The sequence below is a fragment of the Manis javanica genome, chromosome 7 (genome assembly GCF_040802235.1).
Source record: "Manis javanica isolate MJ-LG chromosome 7, MJ_LKY, whole genome shotgun sequence".
Lineage (NCBI taxonomy): Eukaryota > Metazoa > Chordata > Mammalia > Pholidota > Manidae > Manis > Manis javanica.
In genome coordinates, this window is record NC_133162.1 from 47,151,025 (window position 1) to 47,162,777 (window position 11,753).

At 45.1% G+C, this 11,753-nt stretch overlaps 1 protein-coding gene across 3 annotated transcripts in view; it reads right to left on the reverse strand.

Moving 5' to 3' along the window:
- Positions 1-9,111, reverse strand: part of STOX1 (storkhead box 1) — a 59,219-nt gene extending 50,108 nt beyond the window's left edge. For all 3 annotated transcript variants that reach the window (XM_037003116.2, XM_073240938.1, XM_037003115.2), the window contains exon 1: positions 8,688-9,111. In XM_037003116.2, coding sequence (XP_036859011.1) covers positions 8,688-8,997 — 310 coding nt within the window. In that variant the 5' untranslated portion in view covers positions 8,998-9,111. The remainder of the gene's footprint in view (positions 1-8,687) is intronic.
- Between the last annotated feature and the right edge of the window lie 2,642 nt (positions 9,112-11,753).

Consider the following 11,753-nt stretch of genomic DNA (forward strand, 5'->3'; position numbering starts at 1 on the left):
TGTCTCGAGTTGACCACCAAACTTTCTGGGACATCATCCCTCAGCCAGCAGCAGAGGTATGAATGGAAGCATCTTATTGATTTTGAAAAGCCAATCAGTAATTTGCTTTTCCTTAAAGAGCAACAGACATGTAAGTACACCCAGTGATGGGAGACTCTACTAATGGCAGGCATGGGGGAAATGAAAGAGCACCCATCTCAGGCACTCAGCATAAGGAAGAGTACACAAAAGAGAGCCTAAGTGACAGCCTAGTTTATTCAGAGGACAGCACCCTGGTCTGGCTGAAGGGGACTGTGATGGTCAGTCTTATATGTGAGCCTGGCTAAGGTACAGCCCCCATTATTCAAATACTAATCCAGGCATTGCTGTGAAGTTCTTTTACAGACATGATTAAAGTCTATAACCAGTTGGCTTTAAGTAAAGGAGACTATCCTACATAATCTAGGTTTCAGTCAATTGGAAGAAATCCCACCTATGCAAAGCAGCTTTGGCTTTTGCCTGAGAGTCCCAGCCTGCCCTTCATGATGGACAGACCTTTAGATTTGGGACTTGCCTTGCCAGCCCCCACAATCACGAAAAGCCAATTGCTCATAATAAATCTCTTAACATATATCTCACACTGGTTCTGTTTCTCTAATCAAACCCTGAATGATGCAGGAACACAGGCAGCTTTTAGAAGGTGAGGACAAAAAGGAGGTTCAGGCTGGAATTGGATTACAGAACCTTGCAGTGCATGTAAAAGGCTCTGGACTTTTACTGAAAAACTAAGGGGAACAGCAGAAGAGATTTGAGCAGATGAAGAACAGAATTAGATGTACATTTTAGATGTCAAAAATCCATCTGCTTGTAGGATGTAGAATGAACTGGCACATACAGGGCCAGACAGGAGGTGACACCACAAAAAGAGAGGAAGGGAGAGGCATTATTCAGGTAGGAGACGGAGAGATCCTGGGTGGACAAAGGCCTAGCCCTGCTAATGGAGAGCAAGGGGAGGATTTAAGGGACCCTGAGGATGTCAAGCCTCCTGGAATTTGGTGCCCTACTAGTCAGATGCATGAGGGAGGGGGGTCTGATTTTTAAGTCAACAGCTCATTTCATTCCACTATATGGCAACGTTACATGGCAGCCACTACAGGTGTTGTCGTCTCTTACCCACCAGTTGCTAAATTGAAACATGGAGCCAGGGCCACTCATTAACTACCCAGATGCTACATACAGATCATCCAGCTTGATGACAACACCATGCCTACATGACACCCTGTTGTGAGCCCGCTGGCTCTTTTAGCCTGAATACAGCTGCCTCTGCACAGAAGGTAAAAGTCAACATCTGCGGAACAAAGCCAGGAAAACATGGCTAAAAAGGTCCTGAGTAGGAAGGAGGGAGGTGAGAACAGGGACACAGTCAGAGCATCTGTTTCTGCCATTTCTTGGGGCTTGGACCAAAAGCCTGATAGGAGTCTGACGGTCTCCCAGAGAGGGTGGGTACCAGGACACCAGCTAGTGAGAAGCAGCCTTCACGGGAGCCCTGGGGGACTGGTGGCAGAGAGATGAAGGCAAGAAACCCAAGCAACACAAGCCACATCACAGCCTTGATTCTGTTTCTTGTCTGCAAAATGGGCAGAATAATTCTAGCAACCTGCATAACAAAAGAAAAGGAATAAAGCTAGAAAAGACTGGGGAGATAGAAGATGTGACTGGGAGAAGGAAGAAATGGAACAGAGGTACTTGTTTTAGAGGCACTGTGTAAACAATCTTAACAGCACCATTAGTGCCTCTATGGGCTAGACATTTCTCATCAACAGGGTACCATTTTAAAAGAGGAAAAGACACTTAAAAACATTCCTTAACGGGTTTTTGCTTCCAATAATGGTGGACAAGATCCTATCAGAACCCTCTTACAAATAATAACTATAAACTTTGGACAAAATATTAAATCCTTTACCTGAAGGCATTAAACAGCCACAAAAACCAGGTAGAAACTGGAGGACAGGTCCTCTTGGAAGGAAACAGCACTGGGTAAGTTTCCCATTTTTTACAACTCTTCACCTCAGGGCAAACCTCAGTAGAAGCCAGGCCAGGAGTCTAAAACTTTGGTAGAAATCACAGTTCTGCTGGCTTGAAAGAATGTAAGGAGATAGTCTGGAATGGCTACAACAGCAGAAAAGTGATGTTGAAAAAGACTGAGCCACCCCTGTATGGCCCCAGAAGATGACTGGTTAGCCAGAGACAGGTAAGATTCCTCAAGGGAAGAACAACCTAAGACAGGTACAGTCGCAGGTGGGCCATCAGGAGAGAAATTGGGGACCAACAGAGGGGAGGCTTAGAACCTCACCCCCCCTGTTTTGAGAGAAATCTTCTGCATCCGTGGATGTTTTGCTGCCCTTGTCTAGCTTGGATTAATACTTAGTCTATAGGCACACACCTGATCATCTACATTTGCCCTCTTACAGCACTAAACTATGTTTTCTACCTTTATCTTGCATCTACCTACCACTTCAGCATTTTATTTAAAAAATAATAATAATAATAATAATAAGGGAGAAATGTGGGATTCACATATAAATCAAGTATAAAAATCAAACGAATAATCATAATTGACCTGATTATAGTTTATGATGCGTGATCAAAACTGAAAGTTTCTGTGATGACTGCCCTTGCACTATTCACCATGTAAGAACTTATTCGCTATGTAAGAACTTGTTCATTATGCTTCAGAAGATTGGAGACTGTTGAGAATTAGGCTTAGGGTTGATTAATGATTGTGCACTGAGTCCCCTTACAGAATTTTATTGTTGTTAACAACCATATGATCAATAAATATGAGAGATGCCCTCTCAAAAAAAAAAAAAAAGAAAGAAAAAGACTGAGCCACAATGGTGGAATCCCAAATTCTGCAAGTAAGCTCCACCTAAATCTCTGGCTGAACTATGAGGTATGCATGCACAGAGCACAGGCAGCCTACCTAGGAGATTTCAGCTGCCATTTACTGCAGGGTAGATTTTTCAGAGTTTGGAGTCCAGCCAAATTAATTGCCTAATAAGATAAACAAAAAAATCAATACTCTACAGAGGAACATAACAATCCAGAGTCTCTACAACATATCATTCATCATGTCAGAGATATAATCCACTATATAGAAACAGGAAAAAGTGACCCATTCAAAACAAAAGATGACACTGATCCTGAGAGGACCATGATGTTAGAATTACAAGGATTTTAAAGAAGCTGGTATAACTGTGCTGAAAGATTTAAAAAAAAGAAAACAAAGCTTGTAAGGAACAAATTAGAAATCTCATCAGAGAAACAAATTATTGAAAAATAATCAAATGCAATCTATGCAAGAATAAAAATATTTGTCCACACACAGAACACTCAAACAGAGAGACATACCACGTTCACAGACTTCTAAAATATCAATCCTTCCCATATCACGGTTACCAGTCATCTGAGTTTGCCTGAGAGACTATCATTTCTAACACCAGGGCAGTCTTGGGCAAGCCAGGGTGAGTTTCTCTTCTAACTTCAAGTTAATCTATTATTTCAACACAATCCCAATCAAAATCACAGCTAGATTTTTTTTTAAGAAATTGACAAGCTAATTCTAAAATTTCTGTGGAAAAACAAAGAATCTAGAGCAGACAAAACAATTTGAAGAAGAACAAAGTTGGAATCGCAATATATAATTTCAAGTCTTACTATAAAGTACAGTAAGACAGAAAGAATGGCATTGGTGAAAGGACAGACTCAAGATCAATGCAAAAGGTCCTCACATATATAGTCAATTGATTTTCAACAAAAGTTGCAAAGGCAATTCAACGAGAAAGGCTAGTCTTTTCAACAAATTGTCCTTAAGCATTTGGATACCCATATACAAAAATAAAAAAATGAACTTCTACCTACATCTCATACCATCCACAAAAATTAATTTAATTTCAAAATGTATCACAGACCTAAATGTAAAACCATAAAACTATAAAGCTTCTAGAAGAAAACGCAGGAGAAGATTTTGGGTTAGGCAAAATTTCTTTCTAGAGCATGCAAAAGTATGATCAATAGGGAGAAAAATGGATAAATCAGACCCAATCAAAATTTTAAATGTCTATCCAAAAGATACTACTGAAAAACTGATTAGGCAAGCCACAGGCTAGACCATATTCACAAAGCATATCTCTAACAAAATGATTGATTGGTATTCAGGATACATATAAAGAACTCCTGTGGTTCAATAATAAAATTAAAAAGAACCCCCCCCCCCGCCAAAAAGAGCAAAAGATACGGATGGACACTTCACAGAGGAAGTTAATAAGTACATGAAAAATTGTTATCATTAGTTATCAGGGGACTGCAAATTAGAACCACAAGATACTACCAGAATAACTAAAATAAGAAAGACTGACAAGAATTGTTGGCAAAGATGTGAAGCAACCCAACCAGGTGTTTTATTTTGTTAATAGTTGCATAAAATGGTACAACTACTCTGGAAAAAGTCTTCATAAAACTAAACGTTACCTACTTGACAAGTCAGCGATTCCTTTCCTAGGTAAGGGCCCGAGAGAAATAAAAGCCTAAAAGAACTTGTATGTTAATATTCATATAAGTTTTATTAATAATAGTCATAAATGGGAAGAATCCCAGGTATTCATGGGGAAATGGATAAACTCTGGTATATTCATAAAATGGAATTTTACTCAGCAATGAAAAGGAGCAAACTAGTAAACTAGTAAATACAATAGAGATGAATCTCAGAAACATTAAGCTGAATGCAATAATCCTCACACAAAAGAGCAGTACACGCTATATGATTTCATATGCATGCAGATTTTGAACAGGCAAAGTTAATTTATGGTTTAAAATATCAGATTTTTTTTTTTTTTTGGTTACTTCTGAGGACAGAGCAGCCTAGGAAGGACCAAGAGGAAACTTTCTGGTAAAGGTAATGTTCTAAATCCTGTTAAGAATGTGGGTTAGATTCATGTATGTATTTGAAAAATGTTACATTTATGATTTGTACATTTACTAAATATAAATTTCACCTTAAAAATTCCATCAGCTACTGAACCATACAAGATGTCCTATTGCCAATTAAGATAGGACTCCAGAAACAAGGCAGAAAAGGAGTTCCCTCTCTTCACCATCTCTACACAGTGCCCAATGCCATTCCCTAAATCATGGGATAAAAGTCAGAATGACATTTCAGAAGTTGCCCAACTCTTGTACCATCAGGCACCAGGTACCCCTGAGCTGTTCCTCTTCTCCCAAAGCAAATTCCAGAATAGATTCTGAAATCAGTTAGTTACACCTAGCATAAATTAGTGACGAGCCTCTACCCTCTTGGGGCCGTTGCAATTTGCCTTGATACATCTCTGTGCTCACAGATGTTTTAGGGAGCAGGCAGGAGGCACATGAGTAGAGGCAGGAAGGTCCTCTCATCACCCTGCCTTCACCAGCTGGACCTGCCTGATCTTAAGTACCCCTGAAAGCCCCTGAAAACACGCACCAGGGAACTCTTGCCTAACTAATCTGAGGTAGAACCTGTAGTGCCCACACATGTCACCGAGAGATGGAGAAGAGTATGAACAAGCCAGCTTCCAGAGCACAACCACCCTCTCAGCTATCCCCTCCTGCACTAAATATGCAGTTAACAGGTTGACTGCACATTTTCCTTCAGCACACACAACTCTGAACGAAAGATGCGTTAAAACACAGAAACACCTAGAACAGTGCCTAACACGTGAATGAATTAACAAATATTTCAAAAGAGCCAGGCATTTTTATTCCATGAGAAAAGATGGAAGGCCAAACGGGGAGAGAAGGGGGGAACGTGAAAAAGTAGGGCTACCTCAGCTATAAATTTCAAAAGGGAACAAACTTGTTTGGCCAAGTGGCTTTCTCTCACTCACCCCAGGAATCCATCATTAAACTTTCACCTCCCTAGTAGGTGTGGTCCCAGAGTAACAACTTATTCACCCAAACAAATACAGGTGTCCTCGACCCCTACCACCTGCTGTGGCTCAGCTTGGTAAGCAGATGTCTCCCTCCAGCTTCCAGAGCGCATCCCTTACATTTGTTAATGTCATTTGCTAATTAAAAGTGAAAGAAAACACTTAAAGAGAGGAGCATAAAGGAAGAGTTAGCTCCCAGCTTTCATGCTAAAGACCTCAAGTCCCTCTTTTTAGAGAAATGTTTCAGCCTGGGAACTAGTTTTCTCATCAAAGCAAAGCTAAAGTAGAGCAAGTGAAGAAGGAATGAAAAAGACACAAAACATGGAACAGAAATGCAGGTCCTAAACTAGGGTCACAACCTACTCACGTCTTGTGAGGCCCCATGAGCCCCAGGTTCAGAAGCCCAGAAGGACTCATGGGAGTGCAGTGGGTTAATAAAACTGACGGCCATCTCTCCTTCACTCCCTGCATTTTGTCTGAACTTGTCAGTAACATTCCCAATGCCCAGATGTTTCATTTAGGAGTAAATGAGTCTTTAAAAAAAAAAGCAACAGCAAAGAGACCAAATTCATCTGACCATATATATTTATTGATCCTTTGTGTCTCTTTCAAGTATTTTGCTCTTTCCCACAAAGTCACAGTAAGAATGGAGTAGTTTCTCACAGTGCATAGCTGCTCTTCCCTTGACATACTGGAAGCACATTTTTAACTTCTGGAAGCCAATTCTGCCAGATTTGGGGAACCAAACAGACTGAAACTTCCAATTCCTTTGGGAAAGGGAAGTTCCTCCTGCCTTCACCACTTTCTGGGACTGTGAGGTAGCCCAAGAGCTGCCTTGATGCCTCTTTTCCTTTGATCTAAGCCAAGGATCCCAAGTTACACAAGAAACTAGCAACTCTATTCAAAATAAATGCCCCTCCCCATGTGCATCCGCTGACCTGCATCAAATAAGATATTTTCCCATTGTGCTGCTCAAAACATCCTATTAGGTGGTTTCCTATAAACCCCAACTAAATGTCCAAATTCTTATCTGGACTCTGTTAAAAACCTCAAAATCATTCCTGCCAACAGACCCAAATCACGGATGATGACCCAGTGGAAAGCCCACTATATTACTGCATACTCCACAGAACAGTTCCCACCGCATCCTAAGTTGTGCAATGAGGCACAATTACCTAGTGGGAGGAGAACACCTGATGATGTGTTCACTGTGACCACTCAGCTTTCAAATGGCAGCAAACAGGGCCAGCCCAGGAGCCAGCACTTGCCACTATTCACTGGACCCCCAGACAGCTGCCTCTGGCTTAGCACAAGCCCTCTCTATTTTACTCACAGCTTTAGACCCCAAGTCCATCCACTCCCCCTCTGCAAATATACTCTATGCTAAGCCTTTGAAAGCGGGTGGGGGTACCAGAGAATGCAACCACTAATTCAAAACAGAAAAACTGAGGACACAGACCTGAAAAGAGTTTTTCATCCAGACTGTCTGAAAGACCCCTTCCCCAGTGGGAATTTTGGCTTGGCTACTTGGCTCGCTGCTTTCAGAGCCAGAAACCTATTTCCTTCACTTACCCCTGCAATAAAAGGGCATGAAACGTGTGTGGCTTTCCATATGAGTTCTTTTTTGCTCTTTTGCTCTTAAGGGAAGATAAAGTGGGGGTGGGGGTGGGGGTAAGTACCTGGCAGAATGAATGGAGGTGAAAAGCCAAGGTTTAACCTCACTGGCCTGGACTCTGGAGACATCATCTCTGAGCAGACTGTACAGATCAAAGGCCTCTTGCTACCCTGTTCCCTGCTCCTTGGGGACTAAAGCAAATGCTGCTGCTCCTCAGATGGAGGAGGAGGAGGACTTCTGGACCGAGACAGAGAGGGGGTTCCTTAGCAGGAGGGCTGGAACTGGTGGCACGTCAACAGCAACCATACCATCAAATGGTCGTCACAACCCCACCTAAGCACAGACAGGCAGAACCAGGCTGTTAACAAGGAGCTGACATGGCCACCTGGGTTCAGTGCCGGGTGGCAGAGACCACTCAGCGGTGCAGTGCTTTAGTTTCTCAAACGAGAAGCGGCTTTACACTGGCAAAAAGCTGCTTTCTGTCTTCTAACAAACGGGCTATCTGAAGACGAGAAATGGGGAATTCTATTTAGCTAATAGGATGGGATGTGTCCACAGCACCATTTGTCGTTTCTTTTTCCCAAGCAGTTAACGACCCCAAACCTTCCGCTAGGCTCTGTTCCAAGACCACTGTGCACCACTCGGTACAGCAGGACATGAAAACCACAGGCTGTTGTCTGCTTCAAGTCTGTAATTTAAAAGAAAAAAGCAGCAGCCAGCTCAGAATCTGTAGCTTCTGGCTAGTCCCTGGGGAACCCTCCGTAGGTGTCCCAAGCAGCCCAGACAGAGGCCCCTGCCTCCTGACCGCAGTTCTGGCGCCCTGAGCATCACTATCTTAGGTAGAAAGTTCCTTCGGCCAGGAACCTGTGCGCTCCACTAGCTAAAAATGCTGAGGAATGGGGAAATGGTGGAGTTGGCGGTGGCAGGGGCCAGGCATACCTTGAGGGTCCCAGCAGGGGAAAGTCTTGGGACGACAGCCCTCCTCCAGCCACACGGCCGGGCCTCCCGTCCCCTCATCCTACCCCCGCCCCACCTCCCGCTCCCGCCCCCTCAGAGCTGAGCGGGGACTGCACGCGGCCCAGCGGCCAGGTCTCGGCGCCCTCGGCTCGCGCCGGGCGCCCCGCACTCACCCACGGCCCTGATGCGGAAGCCGCGCGGCGGGCGCAGCGCCCGACGGCACCAGGCGTCCCGCAGCACCTGCAGGCTGGCCGGAGGCGCGTGGACCAGCAGCACCCCGCGCCGCAGCCAGCCCTGGAAGGCCAGCCGCGAGGCGGCGCGCGCCAGCCGCGAGTTCCAGAAGCAGCGCGCGTTGGCGCGGCAGAAGGCGCGGAAGACCGCGCGCCCGCCAGCCTCCTCCGCGCCCCCCGCCGTCTCCTGCGCCTCCAGCCTGCAGAGCACCAGCGCCAGCGAGCCCGGCGCCAGCTGCACGGGCCGGGTCATGCTGCGCGGGCGGCCGAGGTCCGCCGCCAAGCGCCTCGTCGGGCGCGGCAGCTCCACAGCACAGATGGCGGAGGCGCCGCACGCCCGGCGAGACCGACCAGCTCACTGCGCGCGGCGCCGGCTGCCCGGGGAACGGGCCGGGGGGCGGGGTCGACAGTGCTCGGCGGGCCGGGGAGGGGCGGGACGCGCAGCAGCCGCCAGGCACCCAATAGGGGTTTCCAAGGGCTGAGTTTCCAGGGCGCGCTCCACACCCCAGCCCGGCTGTGCCTGCCCCGCCCCGCCCCGCCTTCCAGCCCCAGCCCCCGGGAGGCCCCGTATTCCTCTTCCCCTACGGCCGGGCGTTGGGGCTTTTCAAAGTCTCAGGGGAGCCCCGCAGCCCGCCGAGAGCTGAACTGGAGAGTCGGCGGGCCCCGGAGCCGGGAGGGCCAGGGTGCTCGTCGTCGCCTTGGCTTTGGAGTCGCTCCCTGTGACAAAAGACACCAGGGACAGCCTAGGGGCGTCGTGGACCTCGCTCGGGCTGGGAATGAGGAGAGCCGAGTTTGGGTCTCGCTCTGCTCAGCTATTTACCCAAGTTACGCCCCGCTCTCTGAGCTTCCGTTTACCGGAGAGTAAAGTGAGGCGTTGGGACTCAGTTCTAATGACCTTTTCATCCATGAATTTCTGAGGTTCTAGGATCTGGTCCCGCCCCTGAGATATCCCGTACACTTAAGGGGTAAAGGAAATAAAGCTCCAGAAGTGCCATCCCGATTGGCGACGCACAGTGGTGAAATCCGTGAGATTCGGCCCTGGGTTGGATCTCGGGATTCCGAAAAGACACCACCTTGCCCCAGGAGTATAGAGAGTAGAGCCTGTAATCCTCCACGTGCCTCTGAGCAATAAGGGACAATTCAGATGCTGAGAGAGGGAGGAGCCTGGAGCTCTGATTGGGCCACTGGGTGAGGAATCCTCGAAGAAAGGCGCTAGGGGATGGGCGCCTGTGCGTGGTAAAACCCTGGGGTCATTCCCACTCCCCAGCTCATCAATCATCAATAGCAACTATAATTTGAGATAATCTACTAGCCCTAGTAAATCATTATCACAATAAATAATAGATGATGTTATAACAACAGCTAACGTTTATTGAACACTATAGGCTGAGGGCATTAACTTCACAACTGTGTTGATGAGGACTGAGTGTTCTACCGATGGAGGAAACTGCAGCTGGGTTGGATTAAAAAATGTTTCCCAGTCACAAACGGAGTCAAACAACCACCAAGCCAGGTTCCCTATGAAATATAAGTCTGAGGCAGTTTTCAATCAAATAAGCATGCAAACCTGAGATGACCGTCTCACATCTGAATTCTGATTCTGGGATGGATGGCAATAAATACAGCAGAGAGCCCAAATGAACTAAACTTCTATGTCTGTATAATCTTCACAGGGAAAGTTCTGTGCTCTGGCACTCATGTTTTGGGGTCAAGAATAACTTTGCTGTGTTCCCCATCCTGGAGAACTATGACTTTAATCTCCATATCTATAGCATCTAGTACAGTGTCTTTTCCATCATAATAAGGATGATGATGATTCCCACTTTCTCTCAATTCACTCTGTGCCTAGAACTGTACTAAAGATTTCACATGTGTGATCTAATTTTATCCTTGAAATTAGTTCTCTAAAAGCTGTAATATTATTAAGCTCCATCTTGCACAAGAAAAACAAAAGCTTAGAAAGTTCAGGCAGCGCTTGCCCATGAGATCCCAGGGTCTCTTTGCCCACACACCTGGCGAGACGGGAGGCCAGATGACCACCACCCTGACTTACTGGACCTGTGGCCTGGCACAAAAGTCCTGAGCTTGATTCTCTCTCCCAAGAATTTGAACTGGAAGTACACAATCAGGTCTTTCCTAGCAGAAACCCAACTGCAAGTATTCTGTGAGATAGACACGGCTCTGAGATTTCATGGCCTGAAATTACAAAGTAGAATTCTCTTAAACTACGGCGACTTTGGTTTGGATTGTGTGAAATTTCCCTTATCATTTTACTTATGCTAGTACAATTAACAAAAGACAAGGAAAAGAATGTGAGAAAAAAATTAAACTACAGCCAAATACCAGTCCACTTGTTTTCCCAAAGAATCAGCTACCCCCAAATATTCCTGAACTCCTAAAAATGGAACATGTCTTAAAAGTTAAATGGAAAACTGTAGGCTTCCAACCTGTATAGTCTGTATTATACGGCAAAACTAGAAAAACAGTAACTTCTCAAAGGCCTTCCATCTTTGTGGTCTCTGCAGATAAGGCACAAAAACATTTAGAAACAAATTTGGTATTCTCCACTTAAAGAGGCACAGAGTGGTCAAACTAAAAACTAAATTAAAAAGTCTCAAGACAGAGGGATTTTCTTTTAATTTTATATTTCCAGTGGCCTCTGCCTGAGAAAGGACAAAGTAATTCTAACACTATATACAAATCTAAATAGCATGCTATGCAATCATTTAAAAAATTGAGATAAAAATTTATGTATTGATATAATATCCCTGATGCACATATATACTTTTACTTTTTTTATATTTTTGAGCATCTATTTTATTTTATTAAGGTACTATTGATATACACTCTTATTAAGGTTTCACATGAAAAACAATGTGGCTACTACATTCACCCCTGTTATCGTGTCCCCATTGCAGTCACTGCCCATCAGTGCAGTAAGATGCCACAGAGTCACTATTTGCCTTCTCTGTGCAACACTGTCTTCCCCATGACCACCCCAAACCATAT